Source organism: Schistocerca nitens, chromosome 8 (assembly GCF_023898315.1).
Source record: "Schistocerca nitens isolate TAMUIC-IGC-003100 chromosome 8, iqSchNite1.1, whole genome shotgun sequence".
Classification (NCBI taxonomy): domain Eukaryota; kingdom Metazoa; phylum Arthropoda; class Insecta; order Orthoptera; family Acrididae; genus Schistocerca; species Schistocerca nitens.
In genome coordinates, this window is record NC_064621.1 from 49,515,537 (window position 1) to 49,531,764 (window position 16,228).

A 16,228-nucleotide genomic window follows, 5' to 3' on the forward strand; every position below is an offset into this window, starting at 1 on the left:
AATTTTGACAGGCAGTCTCTTCTGACGAAGACGATGGAGGAAACTGTCGAAAGCTCGAGGTTTCACCATGAATTGACACGGCAAGAAGTCCGAGAAACTTTTATACAACATGCCGTCGCGAAAGACTTCGTTCTCATGTTGAATATACCTTCAGAACGCAAGCTGAAAACCGATTCTTTTCCAACTCTAAACCTACCATCCTTTGGTGCTGATTTTGGGCTTACAAGGGAACCTCCCCATCGCACGCCCCTCAGATTTAGTTATAAGTTGTCACAGTGGATAGGCCTTGAAAAGCTGAACACAGATCAATCGAGAAAACAGGAAGAAGTTGTGTGGAACTATGAAAAAAATAAGCAAAATATACAGACTGAGAAGTCCATGCGCAAGATAGGCGACAGCAAGGAGAGTGTAAGCTTAGGAGCGCCGTGGTCCCGTGTTTAGCGTGAGCAGCTGCGGAACGAGAGGTCCTTGATTCAAGTCTTCCCTGGAGTCAAAAGTTTTTTATTTTCAGACAATTGTTATCTGTCCGTCCGTCCGATGCGAGGTAACTGCGCCGTAGGGCCGGCCGCGGTGGTCTCGCGGTTCTAGGCGCGCAGTCCGGAACCGTGCGACTGCTACGGTCGCAGGTTCGAATCCTGCCTCGGGCATGGCTGTGTGTGATGTCCTTAGGTTAGTTAGGTTTAAGTAGTTCTAAATTCTAGGGGACTGATGACCACAGCAGTTGAGTCCCATAGTGCTCAGAGCCATTTGAACCATTTGAACTGCACCGTAGTATGGGGGACGCTACACCTAAACAAACATCGAAAAGCACGACGTCAGTCGACTACAGCGCACGGAAGAGATGGAAGAGAGAGTATTCCTGCTAACGAGGCTTGCGATCAAATGTTTTCGGTTCCCGTTGGAGAGGCATGTCCTTTCGTCTACTAATCACACGGTTTTTCGGTGCGGTCGCAAAACACAGACACTGAACTTATTACAGTGAACAGAGACGTCAATTAACGAACGGACAGATCATAACTTTGCGAAAATGAAGAAAGTAAACCTTTCGCTCAAGGGAATACTTGAACCAAGGACATCTCGTTCCGCAGCTGCTCACGCTAACCAGGGCTACTCACGCTAACCACGGGACCACGGCGCTCCTGAACTCGCACCATCCTTGATGTTGCCTATCTTGCGCATGGACAACTCAGTTTGTATATTTTGCTTATTTTTTTCATAGTTCCACACAACTTCTTCCTGTTTTCTCGATTGATCTGTGTTCAGTTTTTCAAGGCCTATCCACTGTGCCAGCTTATAACTAAATCTGAGGGGGGTGCGATGGGGAGGTTCCCTTGTTAGTAATGAGCCTAGTAAAGAGAGAAATATACGGGCACAAAAACGAAGCTACTGTGAAGAAGTAGAACATGTTTCTCAGGTAAACTCGTGCAGTCCTACAGCATCGACTGCACACCGAGCAGCAGCGAAGCGAAACGTCATTAAGAAGGCTGTGACCCGTGCGCCAGTGGAAAGAGCGGGCAGCGCGACATCAGGAAGTCACGTGTTCGGCGCCCCTTCTCAATGCCGATTTAACCAGCCGCCCAACGCTTGTCGGGCCCAGTTCGTTCGCAGACTTTGAAAGCATTAGTACTAATAGGAAGATGATACCTAGCCTGTATTCTGTCAGTAGTATTGCTGTATAAACTCGTATGCATGTAGGAGGCACAGGAATAAAGTTAATTTACATTTCTTTTCTTAATGGAAATAAAGTTTTCTGTTGATCTTGAAGTGTTTTGTACAGATGATTTTAGATTCCTGCCACCGGCCATCGTAACTTCTCTCCTTCCTTGTTTGTGTTGGTGCTGGTGCTGACTCCCACAGTAGCCGACACAACAAAATAAATTCCCACCTAATGAAGCAATTACTTCTTGATAAAACGTTAACCGTGAAAACAACCACCGCTGTAAATGCGACATGCGTGCTTCGCCAACGATTAAAAATTATGCAAACAGAAATAAACGGTCTTAGGCCAAAGAACGCACATTTACAGGATCGTCCATCACTTGATGTAGTGCTGAGTTACATGAAATCAAAACGAGTTCAAAAACTGATCCAAGGTTTTTTTTCCTGTCATCAACAAATGGTTATGAGAGGATGGGGTACAAACTAGTCATCTGAAGATATTGCAAACGTTACGAGCTTGCGTTGGCTGTCTTATAAACTGTTATCTTCTGCCACAGACGTATTGAAATATCCTCTCCCTAGTGAATTCACCATAAAACAGAACACTAAGGCAATTTAGCGTTCCACTATGTTTAACCGATTTAAACCTTAGTGTTTTGAAAACTCAAAGTTATTAACAGAATTTGAAAATGACGCAGTTCCGAGGCTTTACACTAACACTTCAGCGACCATAAAAAATAGTCCAACTAATATAGACTTTAATAATAAAAATAACAATATAATAGTAACAATAATACACGAAAACTTGGAAATCTCACAGCTCATTGGCTGGCTGTGCGTGACTCCTATCGTGTATTCTACACTCCTGGAAATTGAAATAAGAACACCGTGAATTCATTGTCCCAGGAAGGGGAAACTTTATTGACACTTTCCTGGGGTCAGATACATTACATTATCACACTGACAGAACCACAGGAACATAGACACAGGCAACAGAGCATGCACAATGTCGGCACTAGTACAGTGTATATCCACCTTTCGCAGCAATGCAGGCTGCTATTCTCCCATGGAGACGATCGTAGAGATGCTGGATGTAGTCCTGTGGAACGGCTTGCCATGCCATTTCCACCTGGCGCCTCAGTTGGACCAGCGTTCGTGCTGGACGTGCAGACCGCGTGAGACGACGCTTCATCCAGTCCCAAACATGCTCAATGGGGGACAGATCCGGAGATCTTGCTGGCCAGGGTAGTTGACTTACACCTTCTAGAGCACGTTGGGTGGCACGGGATACATGCGGACGTGCATTGTCCTGTTGGAACATCAAGTTCCCTTGCCGGTCTAGGAATGGTAGAACGATGGGTTCGATGACGGTTTGGATGTACCGTGCACTATTCAGTGTCCCCTCGACGATCACCAGTGGTGTACGGCCAGTGTAGGAGGTCGCTCCCCACACCATGATGCCGGGTGTTGGCCCTGTGTGCCTCGGTCGTATGCAGTCCTGATTGTGGCGCTCACCTGCACGGCGCCAAACACGCATACGACCATCATTGGCACAAAGGCAGAAGCGACTCTCATGGCTGAAGACGACACGTCTCCATTCGTCCCTCCATTCACGCCTGTCGCGACACCACTGGAGGCGGGCTGCACGATGTTGGGGCGTGAGCGGAAGACGGCCTAACGGTGTGCGGGACCGTAGCCCAGCTTCATGGAGACGGTTGCGAATGGTCCTCGCCGATACCCCAGGAGCAACAGTGTCCCTAATTTGCTGGGAAGTGGCGGTGCGGTCCCCTACGGCACTGCGTAGGATCCTACGGTCTTGGCGTGCATCCGTGCGTCGCTGCGGTCCGGTCCCAGGTCGACGGGCACGTGCACCTTCCGCCGACCACTGGCGACAACATCGATGTACTGTGGAGACCTCACGCCCCACGTGTTGAGCAATTCGGCGGTACGTCCACCCGGCCTCCCGCATGCCCACTATACGCCCTCGCTCAAAGTCCGTCAACTGCACATACGGTTCACGTCCACGCTGTCGCGGCATGCTACCAGTGTTAAAGACTGCGATGGAGCTCCGTATGCCACGGCAAACTGGCTGACACTGACGGCGGCGGTGCACAAATGCTGCGCAGCTAGCGCCATTCGACGGCCAACACCGCGGTTCCTGGTGTGTCCGCTGTGCCGTGCGTGTGATCATTGCTTGTACAGCCCTCTCGCAGTGTCCGGAGCAAGTATGGTGGGTCTGACACACCGGTGTCAATGTGTTCTTTTTCCATTTCCAGGAGTGCAGTATCCGAGAACTAACCCTTTCAGACGATATGGTTCCATTTGAAGTCACCTAGGGTTTTCTCATTTCATAGCATATGCACAGTAGTAGCCACCCTCCCACCTCCAGTAGGTTCTCTCCTCTATAGCCTGATTAAAATTACTTGATAGTTGACAATTCACGTTTTTTAGCTCGTTTCCTACAGTCAGAGCACTCGAATTCATGCCCGAACCGCTCGCCACTGCCAAACTGCCACAACAGCTGGTCAGATCACTGCCAATTCCTTGTCCGGCGTTCTTTCTTGACGTGTTTGGATCCCGAATAATGGGTCTGGCACTTTTACTTCGTATTTCATCACACATGATAACCACACCACAAACAACACACACATATAACCATGCATATATTTCATACACAGCACTAACTAAACACTACTGGATACTTCTGCACAAGATACATTGTAGCGTCACAAATGCGGTTATCCCCCTCCCCCCCATGAACCATGGACCTTGCCTTGGTGGGGAGGCTTGCGTGCTTCAACGATACAGATGGCCGTACCGTAGGTGCAACCACAACGGAGGGACATCTGTTGAGAGGACAGACAAACATGTGGTTCCTGAGGAGGGGCAGCAGACTTTTCAATAGTTGCAGGGGCAACAGTCTGGATGATTGTGTGATCTGGCCTTACGACACTAACCAAAACGGCTTTGCTGTGCTGGTACTGCGAACGGCTGAAAGCAAGGGGAAACTACAGCTGTAATTTTTCCCGAGGGCATGCAGCTTTAGTGTATGGTTAAATGATGTTGGCGTCCTCTTGGGTAAAATATTCCGGAGGTAAAATAGTCCCCCATTCGGATCTACGGGCGGGGACTACTCAGGAGGACGTTGTTATCAGGAGAAAGAAAACTGGCGTTCTACGGATCGGAGCGTGGAATGTCAGATCCCTTAATCGGGCAGGTAGGTTAGAAAAATTAAAAAGAGAAATGGATAGGTTAAAGTTATATATAGTGGGAATTAGTGAAGTTCGGTAGCAGGAGGAACAAGACTTTTGGTCAGGTGAATACACGGTTATAAATACAAAATCAAATAAGCGTAATGCTGGAGTAGGTTTAATAATGAATAAAAAAGTAGGAATGCGGGTAAGCTACTACAAACAGCATAGTGAACGCATTATTGTGGCCAAGATAGATACGACGCCCACGCCTGCCACAGTAGTACAAGTTTATATACCGACTAGCTCCGCAGATGACGAAGAGATTGGTGAAATGTATGATGAGATAAAAGAAATTATTCAGATAGTGAAGGGAGACGCCGGCCGCGGTGGTCTAGCGGTTCTAGGCGCTCAGTCCGGAACCGCGCGACTGCTACGGTCGCAGGTTCGAATCCTGCCTCGGGCATGGATGTGTGTGATGTCCTTAGGTTAGTTTGGTTTAATTAGTTCTGAGTTCTAGGGGACTGATGACCACAGATGTTAAGTCCCATAGTGCTCAGAGCCATTTGAACCATTTGAAGGGAGACGAAAAATTGATAGTCATGGGTGACTGGAATGCGATAGTATGAAAAGGAAGAGAAGGAAACGTAGTAGGTGAATATGGAATGGGGGCAAGGAATGAAAGAGGAAGCTGCCGGCTAGAATTTTGCACAGAGCATAACTTAATCATAGCTAACACTTGGTTCAAGAACGATAAAAGAACATTGTATATATGGAAGAAGCCTGGAGATACTGACAGGTTTCAGATAGATTATATAATGGTAAGACAGAGATTTAGGAACCAGGTTTTAAATTGTAAAACATTTCCAGGGTCAGATGTGGACTCTGACAACAATCTATTGGTTATGAACTGTAGATTAAAACTAAAGAAACTGCAAAAAGGTGGGAATTTAAGATGGGACCTGGATAAACTGACAGAACCAGAGGTTGTACAGAGTTTCAGGGAGAGCATTAGGGAACAATTGACAAGAATGGGGGAAATAAATACACAAGAAGAAGAATGGGTAGCTTTGAGAGATGAAATAGTGAAGGCAGCAGAGGATCAAGTAGGTGACGAGGGCTAATAGAAATCGTTGGGTAACAGAAGAAATATTGAATTTAATTGATGAAAGGAGGAATTATAATAATGCAGTAAATGAAGCAGTGAATGGAATACAAACGTCTCAAAAATGAGATCGACAGGAAGCGCAAAAGCCGGCCGCGGTGGTCTCGCGGTTCTAGGCGCTCAGTCCGGAACTGCGAGACTGCTACGGTCGCAGGTTCGAATCCTGCCTCGGGCATGGATGTGTGTGATGTCCATAGGTTAGTTAGGTTTAAGTAGTTCTAAGTTCTAGGGGACTGATGACCACAGATGTTAAGTCCCATAGTGCTCAGAGCCGTTTGAACCGTTGAAGCGCAAAATGGCTAAGCAGGGATGGCTAGAGGACAACTGTAAGGATGTAGAGGCGCATATCTCTAGGGGTAAGATAGATACTGCCTACAGGAAAATTAAAGAGACCCTTGGAGAAAAGAGAACCACTTGCATGAATATCAAGATCTCAGATGGAAACCCAGTTCTAAGCAAAGAAGGGAAAGCAGAAAGGTGGAAGGAGTATATAGAGGGTTTATACAAGGGCGATGTTCTTGAGGACAATATCATGGAAATGGAAGAGGATGTAGATGAAGATGAAATGGGATATATGATACTGCGTGAAGAGTTTGACAGAGCACTGAAAGATCTAAGTCGAAACAAGGCCCCGGGAGTAGACAACATTCCATTAGAACTACTGACAGCCTTGGGAGAGCCAGCCCTGACAAAACTCTATCATCTGGTGAGCCAGATATATGAGACAGGCGAAATACCTTCAGACTCCAAGAAGAATATAATAATTCCAATCCCAAAGAAAGCAGGTGTTGACAGATGTGAAAATTACAGAACTATCAGTTTAATAAGCCATGGCTGCAGAATACTAACACGAATTTTTTTTCAGACGAATGGAAAAAACTGGTAGAAGCCGACCTTGGGGAAGATCAGTTTGGATTCCGTAGAAATATTGGACCACGTGAGGCAATACTGACCCTACGACTTATCTTAGAAAATAGATTAAGGAAAGGCGAACCTACGTTTCTAGAATTTGTAGACTTAGAGAAATCTTTTGACAATGTTGACTGAAATACTCTCTTTCAAATTCTGAAGGTGGCAGGGGTAAAATACAGGGAGCGAAAGGCTATTTACAATTTGTACAGAAACCAGATGGCAGTTATAAGAGTCGAGGGGCATGAAAGGGAAGCAGTGGTTGTGATGGGAGTGAGACAGGGTTGTAGCCTATCCCCGATGTTATTCAATCTGTATATTGAGCAAGCAGTAAAGGAAACAAAAGAAAAATGGAGAAGAAACAAAAACTTTGAAGTTCCCAGATGACATCTGTAATTCTGTCAGAGACAACAAAGGGATCTGGAAGAGCAGCTGAACGGAATGGACAGTGTCTTGACAGGAGGATATAAGATGATCATCAACAAAAGCAAAACGAGGGTAATGGAATGCAGTGGAATTAAATCGGGTGATGCTGAGGGTGTTAGATTAGGAAATGAGACACTTAAAGTAGTAAAGGCGTTTTCTTATTTAGGGAGTAAAATAACTGATGATGGTCGAAGTAGAGAGGATATAAAATGTAGACTGGCAATGGCAAGGAAATCGTTTCTGAAGAAGAGAAATTTGTTAACATCGAGTATATATTTAAGTGTCAGGAAGTCGTTTCTGAAAGTATTTGTATGGAGTGTAGCCATGTATGGAAGTGAAACATGGACGATAACCAGTTTGGACAAGAAGAGAATAGAAGCTTTCGAAATGTGGTGCTACAGAAGAATGCTGAAGATAAGGTGGGTATATCACATAACTAATGAGGAGGTACTGAATAGGATTGGGGAGAAGAGGAGTTTGTGGCACAACTTGACTAGAAGAAGGGTTCGGTTGGTAGGACATGTTCTGAGGCATCAAGGGATCACCAATTTAGTATTGCAGGGCAGCGCGGAGGGTAAAAATCATAGAGGGAGACCAAGAGATGAATACACTAAACAGATTCAGAAGTATGTAGGTTGCAGTAGGTACTGGGAGATGAAGAAGCTTGCACAGGATAGAGTAGCATGGAGAGCTGCATCAAACCAGTCTCAGGACTGAAGACCACAACAACAACATACGGTTATCAGAATCACAGTGATCAGTTTACATTAAATAAGCATCACACGATATTGCACGAAACCAAGTTTTTGATGGCTGTTATTCGTCATTATGGATTTGTCATCAGATTCAAAAATTTGACAGCTTCACTCAATTGTCAGTGTTGCACTTTAGCACAATGGTTAGCGAAGTAACCTGTCATGTCGAATATTGTAGGTTCGAATCTCGTGAACTGCTGCAAAAAAATTTTTATTTCTAAATCAAATCAAAAGTGTTTCATTACCATTTTTAAGAAATTAATTGGTTTAAATGTATTTTTTATTACTAATTATTTGCCATGTCATTTTCGTGCTCGTGTTGATTTGTTTATGTGCTCTTATTTTTCTACATATCATTCTTTTTTCGTCTGGAATACGTCTACGTCGCGTACAATCTGCAATCAAATGCCAATTAGGACTGCTAATCGAATGGTTTTGCGCCAGCCAGTGTACCCAAAGTGAGGATAGTTGTAGGCAACCAATGTTTACGACAAACTACTGTCTGCTTGTGGCGCTGAAACTGAACTTTTTCTGTCTCAAGTTTGCTTGTAGAGGTTAGCTTTAATAGCCACGAACAAAGCAATCGTGATCGTAGTTCTGTTGCAGATTCTTGACCACCGCTTTCTCGAATACATTACGCTTCACGAGGTTGTGGTTAGTTTAGGCCGTGACTTTAAATTCAGTGCTACAAAACGAGTCTCCTGCTGCAGTTCAGTCACAGATCATAAAAATGGGCAATCGTCCGAGTAACCCACGAAATCATTAAGCAATAATCTTGTCGGAATGTCCTTTAAAGTCAGATATACGAGGTTAATCCCAAAAGTAAGGTCTCCTATATTTTTTATAAGTACATAGAGTTGGTTATTTCTACAATGGTTTACATCAGTTTACAGCTTGAACACTTAGCTATTTTTCGACATAATCACCATTTCTGTCGATGCATTTTTGTAGACGCTGTGGCACTTTTGGTATGCTCATGTTGTACCAGCTCGCCGCCATGCTGTTCGCCATGAATTTCGGTCCGACCAGCTGCAAACTCTCTACACCACTTGCGAACACTTTTGACATCCATGCACGACTCACAATACACTTCCGTCAATTGGCGATGGAGTTCAATCGGCGCAGTGCCCTCTGCGTTCTAAAGCCGAATAACTGCGCGCAATTCGCACTTGGCGGTAACATCCAACGGGAGTTCGATTCTCAAATGCTGTCAAGGCAAGACAGCGCCTCAGCGCGGCGTGAGCATGTCTACACACAATGCGTGAAGCACTCTTCATAGCAGTGTGACCAACTGCCACACAAACAGAGTTCTGTACTTATAAAAAAATAGGAGACCTTACTTTGGGATTACCCTCGTACTTTGTGTCACGTGAGAGTAGGAGATTCAAAACAGGTAGTAACGCGTGACGTCATCTCAATTCGAGATTTTATTTTTGTTTTTTTTTTTTTGTAGTGCAGTCTTTGGTGAGCGTTGACAGTGTATAAGAATGAATAGGTAATGAGGTTTTTTTTACATGCAGATCACAATGCTGCGTTATGCGTTATTTGTTTTTTCTTTGGAAAAGATAACTTCTGAGTTGCTCAAGTACGCGGACAAGTTGTAATCGAGTGCGGGTTATTTTTAATTTTAAAGAATTGACTTAAAACTGATAATCCATAATCCGGAGTTGGTTTGGAAAACATTCTAGAGCGTCACGGCCAAACTTTGTTGCAAACAGATCGTGCGCGGACTTCGAAATAACGGCGCGAAGTTTGAGATCCGCGGTAGGCTATCGCGCGTTATAGTCGCGTGAAGGATTAATTGATACGCCCCGTAATTTCTTGTCATTAACTTGGTAATAATTATTAAAGAATTATTGGAGGTTATAGTAATCGTTCTTGGTGCTTACAGTAAATGGGGTTTGATTTACTGTTTGAATACGACATATATTAATCACGGAATAGTCGATTGATTGATACGTTGGTTAGCAACCAATAAACAGATTGTAATAGAATTACCAGAGCGATCATTTCAATCATTGATGACCACTACACACACAACCACACACCAGAAAACTAACTACTCTCGTTGTGAATGACATTTGGAACGGATGAGTTTTGTTTCAGCTCCTTGGGTTCAATGAGCTTCATCCGAACTTGGAACTTTATAAACAGTGTCGTGTTCTTATTAGATCGATAAACATTATAGTCTACACTACAAGTTTCACCTTTTGAAAAAGAGAGCACTTACCTTTTTGGAGAAATGTTTCAGCTTTAGTCATCAATCTTCCCAAAACGGAGATAAGGGTGACACTCACACATAGCACAACGTCATCGTGATCAACCACATATGTGCCCCCTTCTCGCTTCCTTTTGTCGAAAACCCTGAGATATAGCCCCGGTACGACGAAGGAAGAAGGAAGACGGTTTGGACAGCCGAGAAGAAAAGAAGAAAACGACGACGACGGAGCAAGAGAGAGAAAGGAGGAGAGGGGAGGTCAGAAGGTGCCGACAGAGCATTTCGCATTTCCGACATACCTCGTGGCGGCCACTTTCACCATCGCTCCGGGTTACACATTAACAGCATTTGTGAACTGACCCACCTTGCTTGTGTGTCGCCTGTAACCGAGCGGCCGGCCGGTGTGACCGAGCGGTTCTAGGCGCCACAGTCTGGTACCACGCGACCGCTACGGCCGTAGGTTCGAATCCTGCCTCGGGCATGAATGTGTGTGATGTCCTTGGGTTAGTTGGGTTTAAGTAGTTCTAAGTTCTAGGGGACTGATCACCTCAGCAGTTAAGTCCCATACTGCTCAGAGCCATTTGAACGCATTTGTAACCGAGCGGTGAGCTGGCGGCCAATGTGGCAACACCGTAGTGGCAAGTGACAGTCGTCAGCTATCAGGAAATTTTAACGGGCCTACACTTCTCATGTTTCAAATCTTTGCAGTTAGACAAGCGAACACACAAGCCATTTTTGTATGCAGTGCACGACTGTCTTTTTTTTTTTTCAAATTGTGATTGAATTCGTCTGTATAAGGCGTGCTTTTCACATGCATTAGGTACCGAAAACTGCCCTGCTCAAATTTATACGATGCGTAAATTAAATTTATGTATTTATTTTCGTAATTACTGTGGTGGTTCCTTTTGAAACGACTGCAGCTCTGAGGGCAACATGAGTAGCTGTGACAGGTTGTTGTATTTGCTGTTTCACACGATGTAGTCTCGCAGAATCAAGGAAGACGCAATTAAGGCGGGCCTTCTGAGAGGAATTTCTTCTGATGCCGACTGAGAGACTGACAGCAGCTGCGAAAGTGGAGATGATGTCTCAGCTGAAGACAGCGCTACGGGTTTGAGGATAGTGTGCTGTAACAAATACTTTTCCAGGCTAATCAGAACGTCCCCTAATCAGAACGTCCCAGATGTTCCGCGTACATCATCAGAACCGTTAGCAAAATAATGTAAAACTTGTTAAATCTGAAAAACCCAAACTGCAGACAGTGTAGCACAAAGAAGGAACCTCACTGAATCAAGTGGGTCTCTGACAAGCTATATGCATATGTGCAGAAAGGAACTGCAGTTTTACCACCAAAAGTAACTACATATCATGCGCAGTGGTTCCATTTGAAACCATGCCATGTGTGTTCAATTAATGTATGAAACACTTGTTTTTCACATTGTTCTACCTCAGTTTAAGTTTAATAATCTAATAAAAAAGAAAATTTGAAAAATCTAATTTTTAATATTTCCAATCACAAAGGGTCAAGTGATCTAAATTAGCGTGTTTGCACTTTGGACTTCACGGTACATGGAGCTACGTTCTTTTGTCACGGATGCATCTGATTATTCGCCGATTCCCGCGCTTGGGAAGAAGGGCGTACAGACCGCTGTTATCAGTGGTTCTTCGTGCAGCAAAATTGAGTAGCTATAACAAATAGCTCAAATGGCTCTGAGCACTATGCGACTTAACTTCTGAGGTCATCAGTCGCCTAGAACTTAGAACTAATTAAACCTAACTAACCTAAGGACATCACACACATCCATGCCCGAGGCAGGATTCGAACCTGCGACCGTAGTGGTCACTCCGTTCCAGACTGTAGCGCCTAGAACGGCACGGCCAGTAGCTGTAACATTTATTTAAAAATGCTGACGGTTCGCCTCACTAACGATGTTGGAGGAATTTGTTTTCACACGATTTGATGAGTCTGGCTTAGGGGACATTTTGTTCCAACAGGACGGAGCAACGACTCACACTTTGAGGGCATCAGTGACAGTTTTGAGGGAACACTTTCCAGAGAGCCTCGTCGCGATAAGGGGCGATTTGGAGTGGCCGACCTTCTCCCCCTCTTTGGCCGACTGCCATCTGTTGCAGTTTTCTTTGAAATATTGCGTTTATGTCAACCGTCCACGAACACTACAAGAGCAGAAAGCCAATATTCGGGCAGAAATTGCCAAAATACCTGCCGCTACGCTGTAAGGGTCATGAGAAATGCCAGAAATCGGCTTATTCAGTTTATGGGCAATGGGGGTCGTCACACACCTGATATGATTTTCAAAACTGTGTAAAACAAAAATCTAAATATGTAACTACCTTATCAAAAAAACTTAAACTCTGATTCATAAAATGGGTTTTATTGCGTTTAAAACCAGGAAGTTATGTTGCCAAACCCTGTAAAATACGTGAAGCATTAAAACCACCCTCTTAACTTTTTCCTATTTTATTTTATTTTATTTTATTTTTTTTTTTTTTATGAATCCAGTTTCGAGGCTTTCTGGACTGACATACGGGCCATTACCCACTCCGTCATTCCGGTCTTGTTGCTACCTGCGTCATCAAGTGCGATGTTGTGACAGTCCAAAGGTTGCAGGCTGCAATTCGGAATGGCTGTTGCCGTCGCCACCGCCCTCTATGGTGGTACGGTGATTTCAGGGAAAGCGACAGAAGTGGAAAGACGGAGGGGGTAATGGCCAACGTATATAGGACGATGACCCGAGCAGAGCAGTAGTCATCAGGAAACAACTTAAGAAGACTGTAAGTCAGTTCCTCGAAATTTAGTGGAGAACTTACGGTGTGAAATGAGCGGAATTCTGAAGTTAGAAAAATAAGGTATGTGAGAAAAGTAATGAGACTGATTTTTTATCTAACAATTTCTTTTTTCAAACAACATTATCCCCTTCAACGTAAATCCCTTCGACAGCTACACACCGACAGAGTCGTCGTTCCCAGTGTTCGTAGCAGCGCTGTCAGTCACATTCTTCGAATGTTCTCCAGAATCCCAAAATGATGTCCTTTTCAGATTTTTTCAATTTCAGGAAAAAAGTCGCATGGACTCGTGAGAATAAGGGATGTGTGGAAGAACAGGAATATCTTTGCGGCAAAAAATTTCGCGATGGAAGTGTGTGTGCCGACCGGTGTGGCCGTGCTGTTCTAGGCGCTTCAGTCTGGAACCGAGTGACCGCTACGGTCGCAAGTTCGAATCCTGCCTCGGGCATGGATGTGTTTGATGTCCTTAGGTTAGTTAGGTTTAAGTAGTTCTAAGTTATAGGGGACTGATGACCTCAGAAGCTAAGTCGCATAGTGCTCAGAGCCATTTGAACCATTTTTTTGGAAGTGTGTGTGTATGTGTGTGTCTTGTGACATTGTCGTTATGCAGCATCCACTTGTCTGCAGTGTCCCGCCTCAATCGATGTACCCTATTCCTGAGAATTTCAAGGTCATCATTACTGTTAAATGTCGGTCTGATCTCAAAAGAGAATGTGCACCTCCGAAGTTTTCGTCGGTTTGTGATGCTGAAAGTCTGCATGAGCGAGGTTCACCTTCAACGTGATCTCGGCTTCCAAAACTGATTTGTACCAGCGTAAAACTTTCGTTATTATCAAAGTTCGCCATAGGCCTGTTTCAACGTTTCAAAGGTCACACTTCCCGATTCTCCAATTTCGATACAAAACTCGATTGCACAGTGTCGCTGTAAATTCCGCTGTTCCATTTTCGTCACACACGACAGAAACACAACTTCACCAATGGCGCTCTCAGAAATAACGTGACGGCTGTAGGGAGCTGAAACTCGGGACCGAGCGTCTGGACAGGATGAACCCACCGGTCTACCCGAGTAGAACGACACGGTGCTGCCAGGGCGCTCACAGTGTTGTAGGTCTCATTACTTTTCTCTCACACCTCGTACACCACAAAAACATGTAATCGCATAAAACCAGAATCGTCAAACGTTGAACTGTGTCACACATTACCTTTGGAGTAGCTAATGTCGTCGTAGAGGGCGGCCGTGTCCGGGGCGGAGGTGAGCGCGTGGGTGGACTCGGAGGCGTCGGCGTCCAGCGCGATGGCCATCTGCTCCACCAGGAAGTGCTCCCTCAGCCCCCAGCAGTCCGTCACCAGACCCTGGCCGGCACACCACACACGGCTTCCTTCAGTCTCTCGTACTTACATGGCTGCAGGCGTGTACCCAAATTTAGGTGGATGCAGGGAAACTTTACCATGTGTGTGTAGCCCTCTGTGGCCATTGTCTTTGAAAGTAAACTGGGTTCAGACGGCTCTGAGCACTATGGGACTCAACTTCTGCGGTCATCAGTCCCCTAGAACTTAGAACTACTTAAACCTGCCCGAAGCAGGATTCGAACCTGCGACCGTAGCGCCTAGAACCGTTCGGCTACACCGGCCGGCCGGAAGTAAAATCTTCTGAGTGATTTGCCTATATTATACACACATCAAAAAAAGTTTTGCATCACCTCGGTTCCGAGAGTTTCGGAACATGTATAGAAAATTGGAATAGAGATCAATATAAACATCCTTTCCACCCTCCTTATTTCTGATGAAAACCATACATTGTGTGTTGTACCACCACACAGTGAGACCTTAAGAGGTGGCGGTCCAGATTTCTGTACACACCAGTACCTCTAATACCCATTAGCACGTCCTCTTGCATCGATGCATGCTTGTGTTCGTCGTGGCATATTATCCACAAGTTCATCAAGACATTGTTGGTCCAGATTGTCCTACTCCTCAACGGCGATTCGGCGTAGATCCCTCAGAGTGGTTGATGGGTCACATAATCAATAAACAGCCCTTTTGAATCTATCCCAGGCATGTTCGATAGGGTTGATGTCTAGAGAACATGCTGGCTGCTCTAGTCGAGCGATGTCGTTATCCTGAAGGAAGTCATTCACAAGATGTGCACGATGGGAGCGCGAATTGTCTATGAAGACGAATGCCTCGCCAATATGCTGCCGATATGGTTGCATTATCAGGCGGAGGATGGCATTCACGTGTCGTACAGCCGCTACAGCGCCTTCTGTGACCACTAGTGGCGTACGTCAGCGTCACACAATGCAATCCCAAAACAGCAGGGAGCATCTACCTTGCTTGACTCGCTCAACAGTGTGTCTAAGGCGTTCAGCCTGACTGCGTTGTTTCTGACGACTGAAAGTATATGCGACACTCATCGGTGAAGAGGGCGTGATGCTAATCCCGAGTGGTCCATTTGGCATGCTGTTGGACCCATCTGTACCGCACTGCATGGTATCGTGGTTGCAAAGATGGACCTCGCCACGGACGTCGGGAGTGAAGTAGCGCATCATGCAGCCTATTGTGCACAGTTTGAGTCGTAACACCGCGTCCTGTGCTTGCACGAAAAGCATTATACAACATGGTGGCTTTGCTGTCAGGCTTCCTCCGAACCAAAATCCGTAGGTAGCGGTCATCCACTGCAGTAGTAGCCCTTGGGCGGACTGAGTGAGGCATGTCAACGACAGTTCCTGTCTTTCTGTATCTCCATGTCCGAACAACATCGCTTTGGTTCACTCCGAGATGCTTGGACACTTCCCTAGTTGAGAGCCCTTTCTGGGACAAAGTAACAATGCGGACGCGATCGGACCGCCGTATTGGCCGTCTAGGCATGTTTGAACTACAGACAACATGAGCTGTATACCTCCTTCCTGAAGGAATGGGACGGATAGGCTGTCGGACCCCGTCCGTGTAATAGGCGCTGCTCATGCAAGGTTGTTTACATCTTTGGGTGGGTTTAGTGACATCTCTGAACAGTCACATGGACTGTGTCTGTGATACAATATCCACAGTCAACGTCTATCTTCACGAGTTCTGGGAACCGGAGTGATGCAAAATGGTTTTTGAT

General features: G+C 45.4%; 1 protein-coding gene across 4 annotated transcripts in view; it reads right to left on the bottom strand.

The window, feature by feature from the left end:
- The window catches only part of LOC126199070 (aminopeptidase N-like), a 585,568-nt gene that overhangs the window by 206,864 nt on the left and 362,476 nt on the right, over positions 1-16,228 (bottom strand). For all 4 annotated transcript variants that reach the window (XM_049935786.1, XM_049935785.1, XM_049935787.1 and 1 more), the window contains exon 7: positions 14,328-14,478. In XM_049935786.1, coding sequence (XP_049791743.1) covers positions 14,328-14,478 — 151 coding nt within the window. The remainder of the gene's footprint in view (positions 1-14,327; positions 14,479-16,228) is intronic.